At 37.7% G+C, this 23,083-nt stretch overlaps 2 protein-coding genes across 9 annotated transcripts in view; one reads left to right on the top strand and one right to left on the bottom strand.

The window, feature by feature from the left end:
• LOC107723221 (E3 ubiquitin-protein ligase RNF19B-like) overlaps nt 1-13,087 on the bottom strand; it is a 24,562-nt gene extending 11,475 nt beyond the window's left edge. For 3 of the 5 annotated variants that reach the window (XM_016531781.1, XM_016531801.1, XM_016531807.1), the window contains exons 1-5: nt 12,825-13,087; nt 9,216-9,608; nt 5,658-6,118; nt 2,585-2,787; nt 2,353-2,500 (exon numbers count right to left, since the gene is read on the bottom strand). In XM_016531781.1, coding sequence (XP_016387267.1) covers nt 2,353-2,500; nt 2,585-2,787; nt 5,658-6,118; nt 9,216-9,374 — 971 coding nt within the window. In that variant the 5' untranslated portion in view covers nt 9,375-9,608; nt 12,825-13,087. Of the gene's footprint in view, nt 1-2,352; nt 2,501-2,584; nt 2,788-5,657; nt 6,119-9,215; nt 9,609-11,993; nt 12,068-12,824 lie in introns of those variants that run through there. The other 2 variants (XM_016531791.1, XM_016531786.1) reach the window with 2 other exon arrangements.
• A 477-nt stretch (nt 13,088-13,564) lies between these two features.
• On the top strand, nt 13,565-20,132 carry LOC107723194 (zinc finger protein 513-like). Of its 4 annotated transcripts, XM_016531748.1 has the most exons (5): nt 13,565-13,775; nt 14,090-14,203; nt 15,951-16,085; nt 17,310-18,005; nt 18,263-20,132. In XM_016531748.1, exons 2-5 carry the CDS (start codon nt 14,164-14,166, stop codon nt 19,039-19,041), a joined length of 1,650 nt encoding a protein of 549 aa, XP_016387234.1. In that variant the 5' UTR covers nt 13,565-13,775; nt 14,090-14,163; the 3' UTR covers nt 19,042-20,132. The 4 variants fall into 4 exon arrangements, with proteins under 4 accessions (XP_016387234.1, XP_016387250.1, XP_016387242.1 ...); XM_016531764.1 differs by lacking the exons at nt 13,565-13,775; nt 14,090-14,203 and having other exon boundaries at nt 16,003-16,993; XM_016531756.1 differs by lacking the exons at nt 13,565-13,775; nt 14,090-14,203 and having other exon boundaries at nt 16,010-16,085; nt 16,473-18,005.
• Nucleotides 20,133-23,083: the final 2,951 nt, after the last annotated feature.

Genomic DNA, 23,083 nt, shown 5'->3' with positions numbered 1-23,083 from the left:
CTGAAATAAATGAACTTTTCCACGACATTCTAATTTATTGAGATGCACCTGTATATAGCTGATTGAAATGCTAATTATCGTTAAAATTTTGCAAGTAGCGACACAATATTTTTTTATTTAACTTTAGTAAATACACTATGTCAATGCTTCAAATGCAAAACCACCTTTAGTCGAAAAAAGGACTTTAAGGCAAATAAATGTGGTGTCACATGACAGAATTAGATTACATCCATATGTTAATCCTATTAAAGCGCTATTTCTCTGTAAGTTTTTCACTGTGTGTCTTGTCTTAAAGCAGTTTTTCTCAACCCTGGTCCTGGGCGCCCCCCAGCACTGCACATTTTGTGTGTCTCCCTAATCAAACACACCTGATTCAACTCATTAGCTCATTAAAAGAAACTCCAGGACCTGAAACGGGTGTCAGATAAGGGAGACATACAAAATGTGCAGTGTTGGGGGGCGCTCAGGACCAGGGTTGAGAAACACTGTCTTAAAGGGATAATTCACCCAAAAAAAAAATTTCTGTCAACTTTTAATCACCGTCATGTCATTCCAAACCTGTGTGACTTTATTTCTCCTGTGTAACATAAAGAATATATTTTGAAAACTGAGGTGCAAAACAACATTGGACCCCACTGAAAAACAAAAACAAAAAACCTCTTCTAATCTTCTTTTGTCTTCCACAGAAGAAATAAAGTCACACAGGTTTGGAACGACATGAGGGTAAGTAAAGGATGACAGAATTATTTATGTATTCTGTCATTTCATAAAAATCTTTCTCCGCCCAACTGGAGCCCAGTAGAATGGGGTGTTCATTAAATTAAGAACCCTGCTTCTGGCAAATCGTGGGGGTTGGGTTGCATGGAAAGGGAAATATGAACAGAGATTTGTACTGATTAATTGATGAAAGTTGGTGCTGGCTGGCATCCAAGAACGGAAAAATCTATCAGAAATCAGCTTTGGTGCAGCGATAGCTCATTGAAGCTGGTAGCAAAGACACTATTTTAAAGATCAGACCTCTGAAACGGCTCAGATTCTGCAAGACTTGTGTTGATTAAGAGTAATTAAGCAAATCTGATAATCTGCAATGTTCATGAAGTCGGCCACACAAGCAACTCAGCACAACCTCAGTATATTGTAGGGCCAGAAAAACATATCTGACATTCTTGTGCTGCAGAATTACCCCTGTTTAGCTTGGACTGAATGTGTCCGAGAGAAGCTTAATAACAGATCACAGACTCTGGTGACTGCTGGTGATGAATGTGGGCTGTGTGCTTACAGGCAAATGTCCTATACTTGGCTGTGTATGCTCTGCACACTGGATAAATATTCTGTAAATGTTAATTACTGATTTTAAAATTGCCTACAGTAACTTAATAAATGCAGGCAGATTTAACAACAATAAGAGTTTCATTTACGCACACCCACAGACCAAATTTTGCATACAAAACTGCAGGCACTTTCAGAAAATCACTCATTCTACCATTCTGGTTAGTACGACTTCCAAAGGTAGCATTTTTGTTCAGTCTGCCTGGACATAAAGTATTTAGAAGGTACAGGCTTGACACAATGAGCATTTTCAATGTTAGAGGGATCAAATCTCTGAAACAGTTTGAGTCAGCAAGTAAACTAGATATTCACTATCAAAACTGCATTGTCCCTTATTTTCAGATTTATGTCTATGAAATAATCTGCACTTATTTTTGTGCGACAGAAATGTTATAAATATGTAAATTAATACACAATTTTATACATTTGTCATCTATTTTTCAGTGTCTTCTGCACCATTATTGAACCGTTACTTTAGTGTCACATGATCCTTCAGAAATCATTATAATATGCTGATTTGGTGCTCAAGAAACATTTTTGATTGTTATCAATTTGGAAACCAATTGTGCTGCTTTATAGTTTTATGGAAACCATGATACTTTTATTTTCAGGATTCTTTGATGAATAGAAAGTTCGAAAGAACAGCATTTATTTGAAATAGAAAACTTTTATAACATTATAAATGTATTTACAGTCTCTTTTTGATAAATTTAAAGCATCCTTGTTATTTAAAATGATTAACTTATTTTTCAAAAAAAATCTTACTGACCCCAAACTTTTGAACTGTAGAGCATTTCATATGAACCCACCCTTAAACTGTGTAAAAACCAAACTGAACTGTGGTTAGTCACTTTACATGTCAATAAGACCGTATCGTCCTGTCTAAGTGGGCACTTTTTACACAAAATAAGCTACAATGCAGACCAGACCCTAGCCATTAGTCAAAGATCTGGCTACGTGCGACTACTCTTACTGTAACTTGATGACTGTGTGTATTGTGTGTGTGTGTGTGTGTGTGTGTACCTGAGGTAGTGCACATCAGTGATCTCCTGCATGCACAGCCAACAGAACTGACAAGCACACACTGTACAGTTCATTCTGTTGCAGCTGCCATCATTAGTCTTCATGATGTAGGCACCACAACGTGGACAGGGCTTGATCTCCTCTGCATCTTCAAGATTAAAAGCAGAGCAAACATCTTAGCCGGTGGACACCAAACAGATATTAGGTTAGTCCCTCAATGTTTGTGCCATACCACCAGGCTCCTCATTGAAGACATAGAGCGTGGAAACATCATTGGCTCCTGAAGTGTGGCGAGCGCGCTGACGCCTGGCTTGGTCACAAGTCTGGTCTGGGTGCCACAGCTGGCGGCAGTGGTAGCAAAACTCGGTTTCACAGCCTTCCCGACCACAGCTCAGCTTGGGGCACTCGGCACAGCCGTAAGCTATCACTGCATAGCTAATGAATGATAGAAATAAAACGAGGAGATTAATTAATTAATATTTACATTTATATTTATATTCATATTTATATTTGACCCTGGACCACAAAACGAGTCATAAGTAGCACAGGTATATTTGTAGCAATAACCAACAATACATTGTATGGGTCAAAATTATCGATTTTTCTTTTATGCCAAAAATCATTAGGATATTAAGTAAAGAATGTTCCATGAAGATATTTTGTAAATTTCCTCAATATATCAAAAATTAATTTTTGATGAGTAATATGCATTGCTAAGAACTTCAGATTTTTTTGCACCCTCAGATTTCAGATTTTCAAAGTAGCAATAGCCAACAATACATTGTATGGGTCAAAATTATAAAAAAATTTTAATGTCAAAAATCATTAGGATATATATAAGTAAAGATCATGTTCCATGAAGATATTTTGTAAATTTCCTACCGTAAATATATTAAAACTTAATTTTCGATTAGTAATATGCATTGCTAAGAACTTCATTTGGACAACTTTAAAGGCGATTTTCTCAATATTTTGATTTGTTTACACCCTCAGATTCCAGATTTTCAAATAGTTGTATCTCAGCCAAATATCGTCCTATCCTAACAAACCATACATCAATGGAAAAGCTTATTTATTTATGTATAAATCTCAATTTCAAAACATTGACCCTTATGACTGGTTTTGTGGTCCAGGGTCACATATATGATTTATATTATATATATAAATATATATTAAATATATTTCTTAAATCGGTCTATATACATATAAATATACACAGTACACACACATAAATTATGTAAACACAAAGTTTTATTTTGCATGCGATTAATTGTGATTAATCGATTTGACAGCACTAATTAAAAATAATTAATAAACATGAAAGCTCATATGTGGGAACTTCCGGGTTTACCATATTTGATGTACTCTATGTATGTGTGCTGATAATTATTTATATGAGAATATTGAACTATACAAAATACATATTGACACTATCAACAATATATACTGCATTTTTGCATTGTGACACGACACTTTGTTACACCCCTATTAATCAATATGTAAAACACATAATTGTATATGTGAGCATATGCCACCGTCTAGCACATATGGTGGTGGCTACCGCTATCATTGTTATTATTTTGCACCACAGTCGCAGTAGTAAAGAGCGAGGATGCTCTTGGGCCCATGTGGAGAGACTGCAGGTGATACCTAATACCATCTTGTTGACAAGAAATGGCAAACAGCCACGGGTTCCCATCACTAACCTGATCTGGTTACCATTACGAAACCTAACGCAAGCCTAGAGGACTATACATAATGCACCACAGAGGAGCACGTGCTTCATGCTGCAGCGTGCGTGACACAAGGATTCTAGCAAAAACCAGCTTCACATGGTTTTTAGCTGGTTGACACTAGTTTAGATGGGTAATCAGCAGGACTACCTGCTGGTTTGACTGGGGATGACCTAGTAGACCATTTTTGTCAAGCTGATTAGAGCTGATAGACCACCTTGGCTAAACTATGGAGAAACCATAGTCTGAGAAACTAACAAGCAACCAGAAAAAGAACATGACCACAACTTTTTTGAGACATTTTTTCCCCCATGAGAACTCATTCTATTCAAAATAAAACAGTTACTTCTCACTAGCAATTATGTTTCTCGTAAGCAATTCCACTGAGTATGTCAGCAAAGTAATCTTAACCTACTTGTGCCTAGAAAAAAAAAATACATTATTGGTACCATATGAGTTATTGATAATCAGGTTTTTATGTATCTGCCATTATTAGAAACTTATTTGCCCATCCCTATTTTTTTGTCGTTTTCCACTCACTTCAAGTTAATCTTTAAACTCACAAAAAAAAAAATTAATGACATTGTTAAATGTAATCTTTGGCAAATCTCAAAATGAATATCCATTTTCATACCATACATTAAAATCTTATGATGCTTAAATTCACTTGTAGTATTTAAAACAACTGATATAAAATTTTAGTTTTTAATCATTTAAAAAAAATTTCAATTATATTGTCATTTTTTTATTATTTAAATGAAATAGCATAGAATTTTAATATTGGCCATAGTGTAAAAATAATTATCTGTCAGTATCGGCCGGAATGTTAATTCTATAATCTAACGTTAAAATTCTAATTATATTTCAAATTAAAGTTACAATCTGCCATGATAAATTCTTTGCACTTTTTTCTACAACTTTAAATTTACATTTAATTACAGATTTAAAAACTGAGCAAAAAAAAAAAATCCAAAGCTTTGTGTGGAAATGCCAGAAATTATTATGAAATTAAGATATTTTGTACAGTAATATAATATGTTGTTATATGTTATATGATATAATATGTAGTAAAGTTATAATATGTTAAAAAAAAAAAGTTATATAATATGTTGAGTGCAGGAGTAAATCAAATGGTTTAAAATATTCCTCAATAATGGCACCAATGCGTCACTTCTGTGCTATTCTGTAACTGTCTGGTTTGGGTTATATTATTATAATTATTATAGTTATATTATTATTTGTTTATTTTTTGTTTTTTTCTTTAGTCTCACTTATTTAAATGTTCTTTCTGTTCTCATGTCATATACTGTATGTGACCATGAACCACAAAACCAGTCATAAGGGTCAATTTAGTGAAATTTAGATTTATATATCATCTGAAAGCTGAATAAATATGCTTTCAATTGATTTATGGTTTGTTAGGATATGACAATATTTGGCCGAGATACAACTATTTGAAGTTTTGATAAAGACAAAATATCTTCATGGAACATGATCTTTACTCAAATTCAATAGTAAAATAGTGGATGTGCTTCATCATCATGCTACATTCAGTCATATTTATGTTCTAACCTGCAATCTGGCGCCGGGCACCAGCGCGTGTCTGGGTCAGCAGCCAGAAAGCGGCGCAGCTGAAACTCTTCGAAGCGCTCCAGCAGTGCACCGTCATCCAGGATGGCACGGACATCGAGCAGAGCCAGAGCTTCAGGGCACTGCGGGCAGGCGATACCCACGCGGCTCTCTAAGATCTCGATGCGTAGGTATTGGCGCAAACAGTCGGTGCAGGCACGATGCTGGCAGGAGGACAAGCGAGGGAAGTGGCCGTGTGGTTGACTCAGGAGGCAGAGCGGACACTCGACCAGGTGCTCCAGAAGCTGCTCCTGACTGGAGGAGGACAAGGACAGTACACCCATTGAGCCACTGCTCCCACACTCCGCACCTCCCTCGTCATCTCCCACTCCACCTCCTTCCCCTTTCCCAGGATCTCCTCCATCCCTACTGCCCTCTAATCCAACATCACTGTGAGCCCGGTCCTGAGAGGAAAGACAAAATGACTGAGGGCAGTAATGAAAGTTATGACTTTTTCTCAGTCTAATGAAGATAAGCCACACTGTAAAAATGATTGTAATTTTAATGGTAAAAGACTGTAAAAAATGCTACGGTAAAAACCTGTTAATTGGTTAACGGCAAGTTCCTTTACTATATACGAGGAAAAACTGTAATAATCCTAATGAGGCATTTCATGTACTGCCGTTTTTGAAAGCGAAAAAGAACAAGCCATTTTATAATTAAAAAACTCTAAATTGATGGAATTGCCTGTGTGACACTTCACATTTTAAGTTTTTTTTTTTCCTTATTTTTTTATGTACAGTAGGGTTTTATGATATATTTCATGTTGTTAAAATTACGGTTATTATTTTAGTACCATGATGGTGTTTTGTATTTATATGTATGATTGTGCACTGTACATATATTATATATTTACCTCAGTTTGTGGAAAAGCTATTTGTCACTTCCACATTTTGTTATGTTACAGCCTTATTCCAAAATTGATTAAATGCATTATTTTCCTCAAAATTCTACAAACAATACCCCATAATGACAATGTGAAAGAAGTTTGTTTGAAATCTTTGCAAATTTATTAAAAATAAAAATCGAAAAAAATCACATGTACATAAGTATTCACAGCCTTTGCCATGACACTCAAAATTGAGCTTAGGTGCATCCTGTTTCCACTGATCATCCTTGAGATGTTTCTACAACTTAATTGGAGTCCACCTGTGGTAAATTCAGTTGATTTGACATGATTTGGAAAGGCACACACCTGCCTATATAAGGTCCCACAGTTAACAGTGCATGTCAGAGCACAAACCAAGCCATGAAGTCCAAGGAATTGTCAGTAGACCTCCGAGACAGAATTGTATCGAGGCACAGATCTGGGGAAGGGTACAGAAAAATGTCTGCAGCATTGAAGGTTCACAGAAGCATGTAGTCTCTGTTACCCTTAATGGAAGAAGTTTGAAACAACCAGGACTCTTCCTAGAGCTGGCCTCCTGGCCAAACTGAGCAATTAATGGAGAAGGGCCTTGTGTAGACTGGTGACAAAGAACCTGATGGTCACTCTAGTTGAGCTCCATGATCATATATGCAGATGGGAGAAACCTAGAGATGGACAAACATCACTGCAACACTCCGTCGATCTGGGCTTTGTGGCGGTGTGGCCAGACTCCATCCTCTCCTCAGTGAAGACACATGAAAGCATCATGTTTGAAGGAATCCAGCTCTGCTCATCACCTGCAGAGTACCATCCCAAAAGTAAAGTGTGCTGGTAACAGCCTCATGCTGTGGGGCTGTTTTTCAGTGGCAGGGACTGAGGGACTCGTCAGAGTAGAAGAAAAGCTCAGTGCACAAAAATATTGAGATAGCTTAATGAAAACCCAGTCCAGAGCATTCAGAACCTCAAACTGGGCAGAAGGTTTAACTTCCAACACGACAATGAACCTAAGCACACAGCAAGAGTGGCTTATAGACAACTCTATGAATGTCCTTGAGTGGCCCAGCCAGAGCCTGGGATTGAACCCAGTCAAATATTTCTGGAGAAACCTGAAAATGTGCGTCTGCCCCATCCAACCTGACAGAGCTTGAGAGGTGAGGAGAAGAATGGCAGAGAATTGCCTCTGATGATGATCAAAGCTTGTTGCATCATACCCAAAAAGATTTGAGGCTGCAGTTAGTGCCAAAGGAGCTTCAACAAAGTAATGAGCAAAGGCTGTGAATACTTATGTAAATGTCTTTTTTTTTTTTTATTTGCAAAGATTTCAAACAAACTTCTTTTACGTTGTCATTATGTGGTATTGTTTGTAGAATTTTGAGGAAAATAATGAATTTAATCCATTTTGGAATAAGGCTGTAACATAACAAAATGTGGAAAAAGTGAAGTGCTGTGAATACTCTCCGGATGCACTGTAGGTATATTAACATTATGTCAGTTAATAAAACATAGGTTTTTACTGTAAATTTACCTTAAACCCTAAAATGCTGCTACCATCATTTTTTCACAGTGCAGCTTTATGAAAATTGTGTGTTTTATCAAATAATAAAATTACAGTCTACCCACTCTGTTTCTTGGCAAAATGACAAATAAGACCCTCCCAGTAAAACAAATCAGATAAAATGGTATAATGTGATATAATTTTTCCAGTCATTTTGAACACTTTGGTGTCCCACTGGAAGTGGTCCGTATGGTGGCCCAAAGTATTGAGCAAAGGCTGTGAATACTTATGTAAATGTCTTTTTTTTTTTTTATTTGCAAAGATTTCAAACAAACTTCTTTTACGTTGTCATTATGTGGTATTGTTTGTAGAATTTTGAGGAAAATAATGAATTTAATCCATTTTGGAATAAGGCTGTAACATAACAAAATGTGGAAAAAGTGAAGTGCCGTGAATACTCTCCGGATGCACTGTAGGTATATTAACATTATGTCAGTTAATAAAACATAGGTTTTTACTGTAAATTTACCTTAAACCCTAAAATGCTGCTACCATCATTTTTTCACAGTGCAGCTTTATGAAAATTGTGTGTTTTATCAAATAATAAAATTACAGTCTACCCACTCTGTTTCTTGGCAAAATGACAAATAAGACCCTCCCAGTAAAACAAATCAGATAAAATGGTATAATGTGATATAATTTTTCCAGTCATTTTGAACACTTTGGTGTCCCACTGGAAGTGGTCCGTATGGTGGCCCAAATGTCCAGTGTGGGTAGATTTATTTTCATTGTATGGAAAAGAGCAGCTTGCATATTTTGATAAATATTTCCTTTGGTGTTCTATGAGGACAAAGCCATACAAGTTTGAAAGATAATGACAATTTGAATATGTGAACTGATTGGACTGACCAAATTTTAGACATGTGAGATTAGACTTTCTTTCTTTCTTGCATTCAAAATCCATTTAGTTCAACAATCTGAGGGGGCATGACTGACTGGGCATGATGTTTCTGGAAGGAAGTGAGATGATAATGTGTCTACCAGGTGAAATGAAGCATTACAGCAACTGCTTACAGAATACAGAAATTAAACTGAAACATATGTATGGGTTACAGAATAAATGTAGATGTCGTCTTACTTGTTCCACATGCTCATGCTCATTGGGCGTGAGCGTAATGGCCACTTCCTCCTTGTTCAAAGTCCCGGTGGGCTTCTCAATCCTGGGGTCAGATTTGGGTTTTCGGCTGAAGAAGCTGAGAAAACTGAGGGACTGTGACTGCTGCTTGGGTCTCTTCATTGTACAGAGTTGGACAGTCCAGCCAAAACAGCATGAGCGGATCAGGCCTCTTTTGTTTGTGTGTCTCTGTTTGTTGCTTATGGTCTGACACTGAACATTGGCAAAGAGACCATTGTGAGAAAGTACGAAAATTGTCCACAACAGAGTTCCCTGATCAAGGTCATCATTGTTTTCTTCTCACATGAAATGTTTTCTGTTCCTTCAGTTATCCAAAAGCATCACAAATGTTCAACCCTGAAAAGAAAAACATAAACAGAATTATGGGATGTGAAAGTAAGATTGCTGCAAAAAACATCTCCCAGTGCACATCCATTTAAAAATTTGGGGTCAGTAAAATTTTTTTAAATATTTTTGAATTACATTTCTTATGCTCACCAAGGCTGCATTTATTTGATTAAAAAGTAAAAACAGTAATACAGTGTAATATTATTCAAATTTAAAATAACTATTTTCTGTTTTAATATATTTTAAAATGTAATTTATTCCTGTGATTGCAAAGCTGAATTTTCAGCTTTTTGCTGAAAATTATTCACCATTTGACATTTTACAAACTGAACTACATCCTAAATTAAAAACATGTTTATCATAGAAAAAGTGTATTCAAGTCACCGTATCAATGAATTGAATTTTTATGAATTAATTAACAGATCTGGACAAAAATGAGCAAGTAACTATTTAATAACTATTTATAAACGCATCAGCCTTATAAACTATTTCCATCTTGTCTCTCACTCCCAAGCCAGGTGTGACTGATTAATAAGCTACAAACAGATGTTTCCAAAGACCTTGATTATTTCCTGGCTTGTATTCCACCCATACACAAAGACACCTCCATACTGCATACTTACTGACTGAGAGGGTGTTATTGTGCGCTATGGAGTAACGTAGCTCGTGGAATGGAGAAGTCTAAGCTCTATTTTATCTCGATACATGATCGTGTGAAATTAATCTCCCAACTGGACCACACACACTATTACACTCATATCAACAGTCAACATGTAATGTAATGGAGAAGGAGATGTCAGACAGACGATATATAGTCTAGACTGACTTCTTTTCCCTATGGAAGGATTCAGAGGCTCCAGTGTGGGGGATGGGGGTTTTACTTTCAATTCTTAATGCTACTCTCTTCCAAAAGAAACACTCTTGTGGAGAACCAGACGTGAAGATGGACAGTGATGCACCTGGCAGACACCACATCAGCTAACATCATTACAGAGGAACATCATGTTCAAGCGTTTCAAAATTGAACAGACATATCTAGCTTCAAAATCTGATCTAATTTGAGCAGTGCTATTATTGTTAACTAACACTAAAACTAAAACTATTAAAAAATGAAAACTGAAAGCTGAAATAATATATAAATATTAGCTGAAAAACGTTCTAAATATTAGAATTACTTAAATATGAAAATTAACTTCAACTGAAATAAGAAAGCTAAATAAAATTATTAAAAAACTAATAAAAATGACAAAAGCACAAAACAAAATTACTAAAATTTAAACTACTGTAAACTTAAAGTGAAAACCGAAAATATACAAATAACAAATAAATCAAAATATGAAATATAAATAGTACAATCGTACATAAACTATACTAAAATAACACTGCATTTGACAAGTTGTTCAGCTCTTTTGCTGTCTAAGCATACAAACCACTAAATGATTCAATGATAAAAAAAGAAAGAAAGCATAATCATGAGGATCGATCTCGTTCAGGAATTACAAAGACAGCTTTGCAAAGGAAAAACATTCTGATGAGGTCTATCATAAAATTTGAATAAACTGCAAATTAAATTCAGTGATATTGCCTATTAAGTTACTTAGAAAAAAGCAGTACTTTAAGTGTTATGGTCATTAGAAATAAAATGGTCATAAGAGAAAATCAATGACTTATTCTTCTTGTGGTAATGGGTCTTAATAATAAAACAACTACATTTCTTACACTTAACCTTGCTAAAAACAATGTCGAGAAAATTGTTTAGAAATACTTATTAAATCCCTGGGCCAAAAAAAATCTAGATCCTCTAAAGATCAATATTTTGATTTCAGATAAGCAGCATCAGCCCCCTCTGGCAGCATTAGGTAATTAAAGTGAGGGTCTGTGTCTTGTCTTAGACTGCCCCATTACTCAACAGAACAGAAACCAATAAAGAGGAAAGACATATAATATCAAGGTCATTCTACACACTGACAAGCAGGGTTTTAAAATGCACTGGACCTAGCGTTAAGCGTGAAGAAAGGGTTATACCGTTATAATGGGGGCTGTGGGAGTACAAAGCTTGATTTTAATGCATTACATGATACATTAAAACTATTACAGAATGCATTTGGACATTCTGCTTTAAAATGATGTGTTAGAGCAGCGGTGGCGAACTCCGGTCCTGGAGAGCCGCAGCCCTGCAGAGTTCAGCTCCAACCCTAATTAAACCTCACCTGCCTGTAGCTTCCTAGTAACTGTTCAGACCTTGATTAGCTTGTTCAGGTGTGTTTGATTAGGGTTGAAGCAAAACTCTGCAGGGCTGCGGCTCTCCAGGACCTACGTTCGCCACCCCTGTGTTAGAGCCAGGCAACATGGCTCATCTAATTGCATATCATTATTATCTAATATAATACTCACCAACAGTCTCTTGCATATATGGAAAATAAATACTTTTATCATGTATATTGCAGTATCCCAGTGGGCCTCAGTGATGAGACAAAGCTCAAATGTGTTTTATAGCTTCTCTGGCCATAGAGCAAAATCCTGTGGCTGAGATCTTTGGATTGGCTTCGGTGTGTTTTCTTTCTCTCCGTTCCCTGGACTATTCCTGGACATGCACTCAACAGTTTTCTTGTTTAACCACATTAAGCAAAGTTGGGCAACAACTTGGCAAACCAAAAATATCAAAGGCCGATGCAATGCTATCATAGCTCTGTTTACAATTATATCAGGCTCTTTTGAAGAGGGAGTGGATCCCATTAATACCCTGAACTGACTAATAACTCTCATCAGGAAAGCATCGTGGCTATACCGTTTAGGACGCCAAATGAGGACACACCTCCACATTTGGGCCACGAGCGCATCAGTGATCCGGTTTTTACACCAACTGTTACTTTAATGATACAGTACGGACCTTTATTATACATGTAGCTATTTACGTACAGAATCACATGCACGTCAGACGACCTCTCGATTATGCTGAAATATGTCATTCACTTTAAATGCTTTAAATTTCATTCACTAAAATTCGTTGTCTAAGAACAGAATTTGTAATAATTAATCAGAAGGTCTGACCAGGGCATCACAGCACTGCAGGGAGTGGCAAGGTTATTACGTATTGCCGTTCATCCCTGCCAAATAATATACTTGTATGTTTAAATGCAGCTTATAATAGATAAACGCAGGAAGAGAAAAACATCCTCTGACTAAAAGATAACGCACAATAATTTAATGAAATCAGTCTCTTACCTCCGCTCAGCGCGTTATCAGCTCAGCACCACCGCTTTCTTGGCTCCTCCCACTGAGCGGCTGAGGACGCGCAGGCTCTCGTGGCTCCTCCCACTGCTGTAAAACGTCGCCTATTTGCGTGTCTTTCAGCGTTTTTCTGGACTCTGTGGTCTGAGATTCGCCGCATGACGTTGGCGAGGAGATCCCCTTGAACCCCGAGGTTCCCTGCACACCGGCGGCGCCTGCTGCTTGAGAGCTTGTAATGGCCTGCGGGAGAGAGAGCTGCCTACTGCAGTGATCTCAATCGATGGCATGACGTAGAATCACTTCATGCCATTTGGTAATGAAACAGTATCTGTTTATCTGTTTTTGTCTGTATATATATATATATATATATATATATATAGCCTAGTATAAACGTACGTATAACGTACTATAATAATTAATAATAATTAAGACGACAGCTTTGTATTATGGACTGTGGTACAACATAATTTTGCTACAGCAAGAATAGTATAGAAAGAGAATATTACAATATTGATGGTTGTTGCATAATAAATATAATATATAATATAATATGTTATAATATAATATAATTTAATAATGTTGTCATAATAATATAATAGGTAAGAATTATTCATAGTTATTGCGCCCACAAAAATGAATCAAAAGGCTTTCCTTTATTTTAGTTACATTATCGGACAACATTCCATAAAAAGAGAAATGTAAAAACAGAGCAGCTACGTCCCCGGAAACGCGTAACTGAGAAAACGGATATACGCAACGTAGCGGAAGAAAATGTATACAATGGCAATTTGGAAATCAATTAAGTTATGAAAAAAGAGCATTGATTGCCTTTCTTTGTGGTGGATGTGTTACGGAATGGCGGACTGAGAGCAGTAGCGCACCGTCAGACGCCGCTGTTTTGCCTCGAAGGGAACTGTTATTTGACGTGTCAGGCAGAAAGAGAAGGTATATTTATGACATCTGCTGAGCTTGACAATATAGCTGGAGTTGAGTTTTTAGATTTGTGTGGTACATATCGACTGAACAAACACACAGGCTGGGCGGACAGAGCCATGCAGTTCAGAACACAGACATGCATTCTGTCGCACTACGAGTTTAATAACGTTACATCTTTTATTTGCTGTAAATGACGCTAGTCTTATTTATCTTATATACCACTGTAAGATTAGCCTGTTAGCTCCTAGATGCGCCATGTATCTGTCATATGGGTTGTGTTGACGTGCATGTCAGTAACGTGTGTTATGTCAATGCTTTTAAAGGATACTTTGGAGAATGAGTTGATTGTTTTCGAGGGAATCCAGAGGAGGTTGCAAATAAAAAGGCTGACTGGAAGATGCCAAGAAGAAAACAACAGAATCCACAACCAGTCAAGTGTAAGCTGCTTTCTCTTCTGATATTATTAGCTAAATTATTTGAAACGTGCTTCATTCCCCTCATTTGGTTTTGGATGGTATTTACTAATTCAGAGAAAAATCATGGAAACTCGTCATGTGTTTTTTTTTTTATCATAATATAAACTTGGACATGTCTGTCTAAAATCACTGAATGTTAGCTGTCATTTAGCAGACTCTTTTGTTACAGTAATAACAGAGACACACCGACTGGTTGATTATAGTATTATAATTAGTTTATAATATAATTATAAACTATCTATCGCTTTATAAATAACTTATAATTATACATAAATAGTGATCATTTTGTATCGAAATAAACATAATTGCACGGCCATCTGTTTTGACTTTGAATTGTAATTTCAGGTGTCAGACAAGCTGACTGGTAGATTCTTCTGATGATTATATGCTGTGTATCCAGTGCCCTTTATTTTAAAATGTATAATGTGACTAACTAAAAAAAGTAGGAGTTGTTTCTGTGTTTGTGTCAGATTATGAAGAAGAGCTGAATTGAGCTGTCTACACGGTGTAATTCATTTTAATATCATGTAATTTTAAGATTTTCAGTCTTAGCTGGTAAATGAATTAATAATATTTTACTTGCTGCAAACATAGCCTGCTTCAAAAGTATTGGTTGTGTCATTGTGTCCCCTTTTTTCTTATAAAGTTGTGATTATTTTCAGTCTCGTCCAGCAGATGGCAGTAAAATTACAGTAAAGCCAGAATCCGTTACTGGCCAAGTCGATTCTGCATGATTGGCTGTTTCTTTAACTTATTTTTCCTTTTTTGTTACATGAAAATCACATTAAAACTGTCTTGGAAAAAAATGTACATTGCCTTCTTTGTTTATTTTTACTGTTTCTATTCAGATATTAATATACCTATTGTTTTTTTTTACCCTTGTAAATCGTAAAATATGAAAATCCATAATTAAAAAGTTATATAAATAAAACTCGCAGTGTGATGTCATTTCCACTGTGACTAGCTATTTTGCTACTAGTAAAGATGAAAGATAAACTTCTTTCATGTCAAGCTGTAATTATTTCATTATGCCAAATATTGTGTGAAAACTGATTTAGTTTAAATAATATTGTTTTATTCAGAAAATGTTTCTAAAAAAAACAATGCATAAATTGTGACTTAGTTGAAATGACAGATTAAATAAACTATTACTATATTATATTTATATTTACTATATAAAAAAAGTGCTTATAGTTGAAGACACACCCGATTCTTATGATGTTTTGTGTTTTGAGAGTTATATTTATTTTAATTAGTGATTAGGCCAATTATTAATTGTTACAAATGAACATAATCCCACAAGATGGTGTGCAGTAGATCATCTTGTTTGTATAATAAATGTAAGATTCAGTATGACTTACAAAGCTTACAGCTGCTTGTATGGGCTTCATATGGGTTTAGGACATATTTTTACATCCTTTGATTATTATTATTTTTTAGTTTTTAGATTTTGACTATTTGTTGTGTAAAAAAAATAAAAAATAAATCATCATAAAGAAATAAAACACTGAAATAAACACTGAAAAAAATTCAAAAGATACAATAAAAATGCACACATACAGGACAATAACATCACAACAGACATTATCATTAAGATAAGGAGAGAAATGGCACACAGAGACTGTGTCTATTTTGGGTCAAGTTGCATGATCTTTCAGTGTTGTTTTTGCTATTGCTTCTGTATTTGACCATGACCCTTTGCTTTCAGTGGATTCTGAAGATGGTTTAGGCACTGTACGTCCAGCAAGCCTTACCTTTGAGAGCGACTTTCTCATGGGACAAGAACTCGAGTTTTCAGATCCTGACAATGACAACAAGATCATAGGTCTCGAAAAGTTCTCAGGTGAGTTACACAAGTTTCTAAGCCTAACTTTGGTAGGGAACATTAAAGGGTTCAGACTGTCATGGAAAATTTTGAAATATTGAGAAATTGTAGATTTTTCATTAAAAGTCAAAACAATCATAATTTTACATAGACATTTCTTGTGAATATACATTTTGAATTTTAATAAAATGATTTTTTTAAATTACTTGAAAATAACATGATAGCTACTGCTAAATCTTGAGGATTTTAAACATGCTTTAGTTTGCTGTATTGCTTGCATTTGTTAAGAGACATATGTGCTAAATATGGGACATTAACTGCAAAGACTGACTTGTAATATTAGTGCTATTATGCAAACGTGCTGCATTTTGTCTGTCAGCAAGCAGTGTGATCTTTCATGTACAGATGGAAGAAGTCAGCCTACCATTCTGGAAAATTTCTCTGGTTTTGGCATTCTGACAGAACATACAATTTCAAAATGGCAAATCAGGAAAAAATACACTGTGCCACCACTATTATATAAGGGTCATCAAGACAGTCATCACCATCAAGGACACATTATAATAAGGCATTTAGTCATCATCATCATCATCATCTCCTCTCAGGGTCTTTATCATAGTTGTCATCATCAACATCATCATCATCATCTCCCCCTCATCATCATCATCAGCAGGACCATTATAGTCATCATCATTATCATTAGGCTGGGTAATCATCCACCTGGGGTTTCTGAAACGGGCGATATAAAGGCCCGTTCAGACTTCAGACTCACACATTTCTCCAAATTGCATGTGCATGAGGAGCTTGCAGAAGGAAAGCAACGTTTCATGGAAAGACAGTGAGCAGAAACACTATAGTCTTGTGTTTTGTTGGAGTACCACCTTTTATTTGTTGCATTACTTAACGTTTGTCCACTGGCTTAGTGGGTAAGTATAAATGCCAAATATTTTTCCTATAACTTTAGCTGTTGATATTTTGTGCAAAATTTGTACTTTTGACAACTGTAGATGCATGTGATCTTGCATACAAGTTTACCTTTTTTGTGTGAGCATTTGTCTTTAGTAACTCGTAATAGCAAGATACTAATATTACTGTCAACTTATACTGAAATAGTCTTTTTATCAGCCCTAAATTGTATTTGAATGCTTGCACACTATCTGAGATAGTGAAAATGATATGATCAGAAAACATATCTATGCAGCTGCATAATGTAATGCAGTTTCCTGCTGTGGTCCTGTACAGCTGACATCAGTCTGCCTGGCTTCCCCCTGGGAGACGAGGAGAGCTCCCCCTTCAGCCGCCTCAGTATGGAGAGTGACGCCGATGACCTGCGTGCGACCGAAAGCGAGCGTGAAGAGAGGGTTTCTGAGTCTGCCTTTCCCTCTTACCTCTCTTGCAGGGGCTGTGGTCAGCTCCTGGAAGACCCCCTGGGACCCGGCATGGACTTGGTGGGGCCCTTCTGCATGCACTGCTGCAAAGGGAATGCGAATGGTGTTGTGGACAGGAAGCTCTGCTCGGGCTTAGTCTTACAAGCGGAGTCTAGAGGGGGAGGGAATGAGGGCGCTGGTGGCGAGGATGGTTCCCTAAAGCTCCACTCATGCACGCTCTGTGGTTTCACGTCGCGCTACACTAACCACGTTAAGAGGCACATGAAGACGCACAATGGCGAAAAGCCATACGGGTGTCCGCTGTGCTCCTACGCATCGGCACAACTAGTAAACCTGCAAAGGCACTTGCGCATACACACCGGGGAAAAGCCCTATAAGTGCAACCACTGCACATTTGCGTGCAGTTCCTTAGGGAACCTGAAGAGGCACCAGCGTATGCATGCAGCTGTAAGCCCGGGTCAGAGTGCCCCTCAGCCAATAAGTGGCAACGGTTTAAACCACATTACCACGGGTCAGAAGGAAAAGGAAGCTGCTCCTGCCCCCACCGAAGGTAAGTAAGGTTCTGCTTTACCCCTGAGGCTGATGATACACGGGGCAACTTTGGGCAATATTGCCGTCAACGGGCAACACAGGGCCCACGACCGATCTAAAGTATCCAGATAGAAATTTGTTACCCATTCTCAGTGGGAAAGTGCCCAAGCAACATTGCTCAAAAAAAGTTGCCCAGCAACGTTGCTCAAAAAGTTGCCCGTGTATCATCAACCTGAAAGAACATCGAAAAGAGAGTTTTAATTCAAAATCCTTCAGTTCCAGGTGCTGTGCAGTCTGCCCCGCGACCCCACATGGGAAGGGATGGAAACTACTTGCACGCCCTTGATGGCCTCAGGCTTGCGCAGCAGTCATCAACAGGGTTGTTGCAGTCAGGACAGGCTGCGTCTGAACCTGCCTCCTTGCCCCCAATGTTCTTCCCCTTCACTTGTCGGCTCTGCAGCATGGCCCTGGATGACGAAGACGGATCCTCGGCCCAAATATGCGCTAAGTGCACCCTGGAGATGCTAACTAAGGACACACCCGGATGCCCCGCTGAGCGAGGGGACAAGGTCTACACCTGTGCTGCCTGCCCCTTCCTCACCCACTACCCGAACCACCTGGCCCGCCACATGAAGACCCACAGCGGAGAGAAGCCATACAAGTGCCCGCAGTGCGACTACGCCTCCGCCCACTTCGACAACCTTAAGCGGCACCATCGAGTACACACTGGCGAGAAACCCTACAAGTGCCACCTGTGTGACTATGCCTGCGGCAACCTGGCTAATCTCAAGAGGCACCAGCGGGTGCATTCGGGCGCCAAACCCTTTCAGTGCACCATCTGCAACTACAGCTGCAACCAGAGTATGAACCTGAAGCGGCACATGTTGCGCCACTCGGGTGAGAAGCCCCATAAGTGCCAAGAGTGTGGCTACACCACTGGCCACTGGGACAACTACAAACGACATCAGAAGAAGCATAGCCTCACTACAGATGGCTGGGTTAAAGTGCAGATGCCTGGAAATGAGGAAGAGGTGGAGGACGAGGAAGAGGTGTAGCCTCTTATTGCAAGACATAGTCGTCCATATGAGATTTTACTGTTACTGCATAAGCTTTGTTGGTTGCTTTTCTTTTTCTTTGTGCCCTCATTTATTTTGAAAGTCATTATTTTAGACATTTCTTGGAATTGTCCACAAGCTGCTACATGAAGTCATGCACAAATTAAAAGACAGTTACCTGAATGTCCTAATGCAGGGGTTGTCCAGTCCCGCTCCTGGAGGGCCAACCTTCTTGCAGACTCTAAATACACTAAACACACCTGAAACGGCTAATCAAGGTCTTTAGGATTACTTGAAAATTCCTGCCAGGTTTGTGGGAGATGGTTGGCACTAAACTCTGCTGGAAGGTGGTCCTCCAGGAGCAGGTTTGGACACTCCTGATTAATGTCTTTGAACAAGGCAGTTTGTGTTACACAAAGCTCTCTAAGAGTGTTCTCTAAGCCTGATTGTGGTTCATATATCAGTGCCAAACTCTGCACCACTGCCATAGGAAGTTCTTCTTTAAGCCTGGAGCTACATTGCATGCACTTAAGTTTACCTTGATTGGCTCTTTTGAGGTTTTATGTGATTGATCATTTGTCCGTCAAAGATATTCTCAACCCTACTGATGAAAATTTCTTTACAGATGAGCATTATGTTGTGTTCTTTGATCATCTTGTTTTTGCTCTCAATAATTCTGAGGGATTATGTTGCCTTTTATTGTTGTGTATCTTTTTGACTGTGAAAAATGCCATTTGTCTGAGTTCACTTGAAGCAAAATGGTGCATAGTGGGTATTCGTGTCATGCTGAACAGAGCTTTTATTTTTGTATGTGATTTTATTTTTTATCTCGGAGGAATGTTTGGCATGTATTTGCCTCCCATGGCATTGTTAGCTATACTGAAGGACGACAGTAACCATAAACCCTAATATGCAGTTAAACCTTCAGGTTGCCAAAAACGACTGAACATTGATGGAATCTTGTAGGTGTGTGATGCTTGAGTGTTTTCTTGTTATTATGCAGTGGTTTCATTAATGCCTTAAATATCCTCAAATAAAAGAGTTTGTGTTGAAACTTCCTCATCTCAATTTATTTGCCATCTTTCAGTCACACAACTGCTCAGAAGTAAGTTACTAATAGACCAGCAGGTGCACCAAGAGCTTGTAACACTCTAAAGAGAAAGGAAAAAATGAAATCGCATCATATGACCCCTTTAAGATGCTGAGACAGGCAGTGTGTAATCCTCACACTTCCATAATGAGAGCTGTAATCCTCTGCTGCGAACAGCTCTGGTAAACATGCTAATGAAGACAGCGCCCCGGGCAGCACCGGAGCAGACAACTCTTGCCGTGATCTTCATGCTGTTAGATTGTGAGAATGAGTTTTAGATCGTTTTTCTGAAGTGTTACAGCCTGTTTTGAGGCAAAAGCTTACATTAAAAGGAAATTTGACAATCTGTGATCACTGAATGATGATTCAAATTGTAGGAGGTCAAAAAGCTACATTTCATGCTAATAGTGTTTTTTAGCCAGGACCTTGGACCTTTAGTGGGTTTTTACCCGTTTTTATACAGTCTATGGTTTTTACACACTAGCTAAGCACAGGAGTCATTGTGTCTACAGGCAATCTCATATGATAATCACACATGCTGAAATACCCATCATGCTTGTGTTATTAAACCAAGGAACAGAAAACAACACGGAGGAACATCGTTTGGCACCTACATTTATTGAAACCCAGAAGGCTCTAACTTCCATTCTTGGATTTAAAATGAAGTGAGAATTTGAAAAATAAATCATACTGATTTATGAGCGATGTACAGGGTTTAAGAGTATAGACGGTTACCCTTTTGATCCTAGATGATGATGATGATGATGCTGGTGAACATACTGAACATGGCAATCACAAATTACAGTCGGATCAGCTCAAAAATAATCAGCCATACAGCACACAGACATGAGAACAACCTTCACATTTGACGCATTCTGCCCACGGGAGGAATCATATATCTGGGATGAAGAATATGGGAATTTCATTCAATATGACTATCATTACAGTCAAAAACCCAGCATAAATTTAAAATACAGCCATTTCCCAAGCACCATGTGATCACAGTCCTCTGAGATGATTGCCACAATGTATTTAGCAAAACACAAAATGGATTATATGTATATAATAAAAAGAGAAATGAAAGACTGGAATGATATTCTTCAAAACAAAATATATAAAGTGTACTAAGACAATCACTGAAATTTAGATGTGAAATTTGTAAACACTCTTTTTCAACAATTTTCTACAATTTTGTAAACACTGATAAATATTAGTTTCTAACCTTTTTTTTTTTTACACAGCCTGGATTATATTTGATCAACTGTACTTAATAAAGATAATACAGATATTAGTAAATATTCAGAATATTTTTTTTAAATTGCATGTACATTTATAAAAGTGACATTACCATGATTTTTGTGCAAAATGCTTTAGTGAACTATAATTTTGGCATTTATGAGAAACCTTTTTAATATATTGGTTCAAGAAAAAAAAAAAACAGACCTACAAACCTCTTGCGAATGTTCCAGGATGTTTTCCCACAGTTTTACCTATCTCAATAAATACCCAAGCCATCTATCTTACTTAATACTGTGCAAAAAAAGACATGAGTTCAGCTAGTGCAAGCGGGCCTGCCGAACACACCAAAACAAAGCGAGATTTCAGGACACAGCTGAGGCCAGATTGAGAGAAGCTTTTTAGCCAATTTGTGCCCGGCGCTACATTTAATGTTAAATTTGAGAAGTTAAACTATAAGGCGTCTGAATCGGCATAAGGCAGAGAGAAAGCAGGCCACAGTAAAGATCTTGTATTTTCATCCAGGATATGCAATGAATATGCAGTAGGCGTCAGGTCGAGTTTACCTCTCCTGAATAAAAACATGAAGCTGCAGAGATCTACCATGCCATGGGTCATATTGCTGCTACCACGCAATAGTTTGAGCAACATTGGCACATTGAACGATACGAAGCACATCTCTATTAAATAATATTATCAACTGATTTTAAAAGGACCATATCAACACAGTTTGCTGGCATGGATCTTACTCTAGTAGGCAACTACTGTCACGAGCTGTCGAGAACATGAGACAACAGGAATTTTGTGTCTGCCAGATGATGACATGAGAGGAAAAGCACAGTTTTGTGTCTCTAGTAAGGAAGTACGATTCAATAAAGCCCGTCTTCAGAAGAAACTTTCATCACAGCCTCTCTTGAATGTAGCAACTTGCCCTGAGGTGCCTATGTAACCCTGTATTAATTTAACCGTGACGTTGTCTCTAATTATGCCTCAAATCTGAAATTATCTAATTTGTGTTACTTTGAGCAAGCACTGAATCTGAGGCCTCTCATAAAAGTAATGAGAGACTTGAGTCAAAATAATGTACTTCATAGGCCATTTTTGAGACCCTTGACAATTTTTTTTTTTCAAAAACGGATTACAAAACTGCAGAACTGGGCATCTATTAAAGTGCCCCTATTATGCCTTTTCGAATATTACTTTTCATGCAGTGTGTCATGTAGCTGTATGTGAACATAAACTATCTGCAAAGTTGTGAAGCCGACAGTGCACGATAAATAAAGTTATTGTCTATCAAAAAAAAAGAAAAGAAAAAAGAGTCGGCTCGCAATCGCCTAAACGAGTCGTCAGGAATTCGAATCTTATTCTGTTACGGCTCTACGTCACAAAGTAACACAATTTGCATAATGCCCGCCCACGTTCTACGTCGCCAACTTGCCCGCCCACAAACAGTAAAACTTCCGTGTGGTTAACATCAGGTCGAGAAGACGCTGTATCCGACGCTGTGAGAGTAAATTTGTTTCATCAAATCTTATAATTACCACAAACTTGTTAACACTTGACACTTACCACTGAGAAACCTCCTGCTCCAGTCGTTCTTGCGAATCAGTCTCTTGTCGATCAGCCAGTTCAACCGTTTCATCATCAGACTCCGTCTCGAATTGGTAAGGTACAATCTATACCATCTTTTCTATGTATTGACAAGTCTCCAGGGCT

The sequence above is a fragment of the Sinocyclocheilus rhinocerous genome, unplaced genomic scaffold (assembly GCF_001515625.1).
Source record: "Sinocyclocheilus rhinocerous isolate Xijiao unplaced genomic scaffold, SAMN03320098_v1.1 scaffold1725, whole genome shotgun sequence".
Classification (NCBI taxonomy): domain Eukaryota; kingdom Metazoa; phylum Chordata; class Actinopteri; order Cypriniformes; family Cyprinidae; genus Sinocyclocheilus; species Sinocyclocheilus rhinocerous.
Note: the sequence above shows the minus strand (reverse complement) of the source record. Positions and strands in the feature narration are given on the sequence as shown.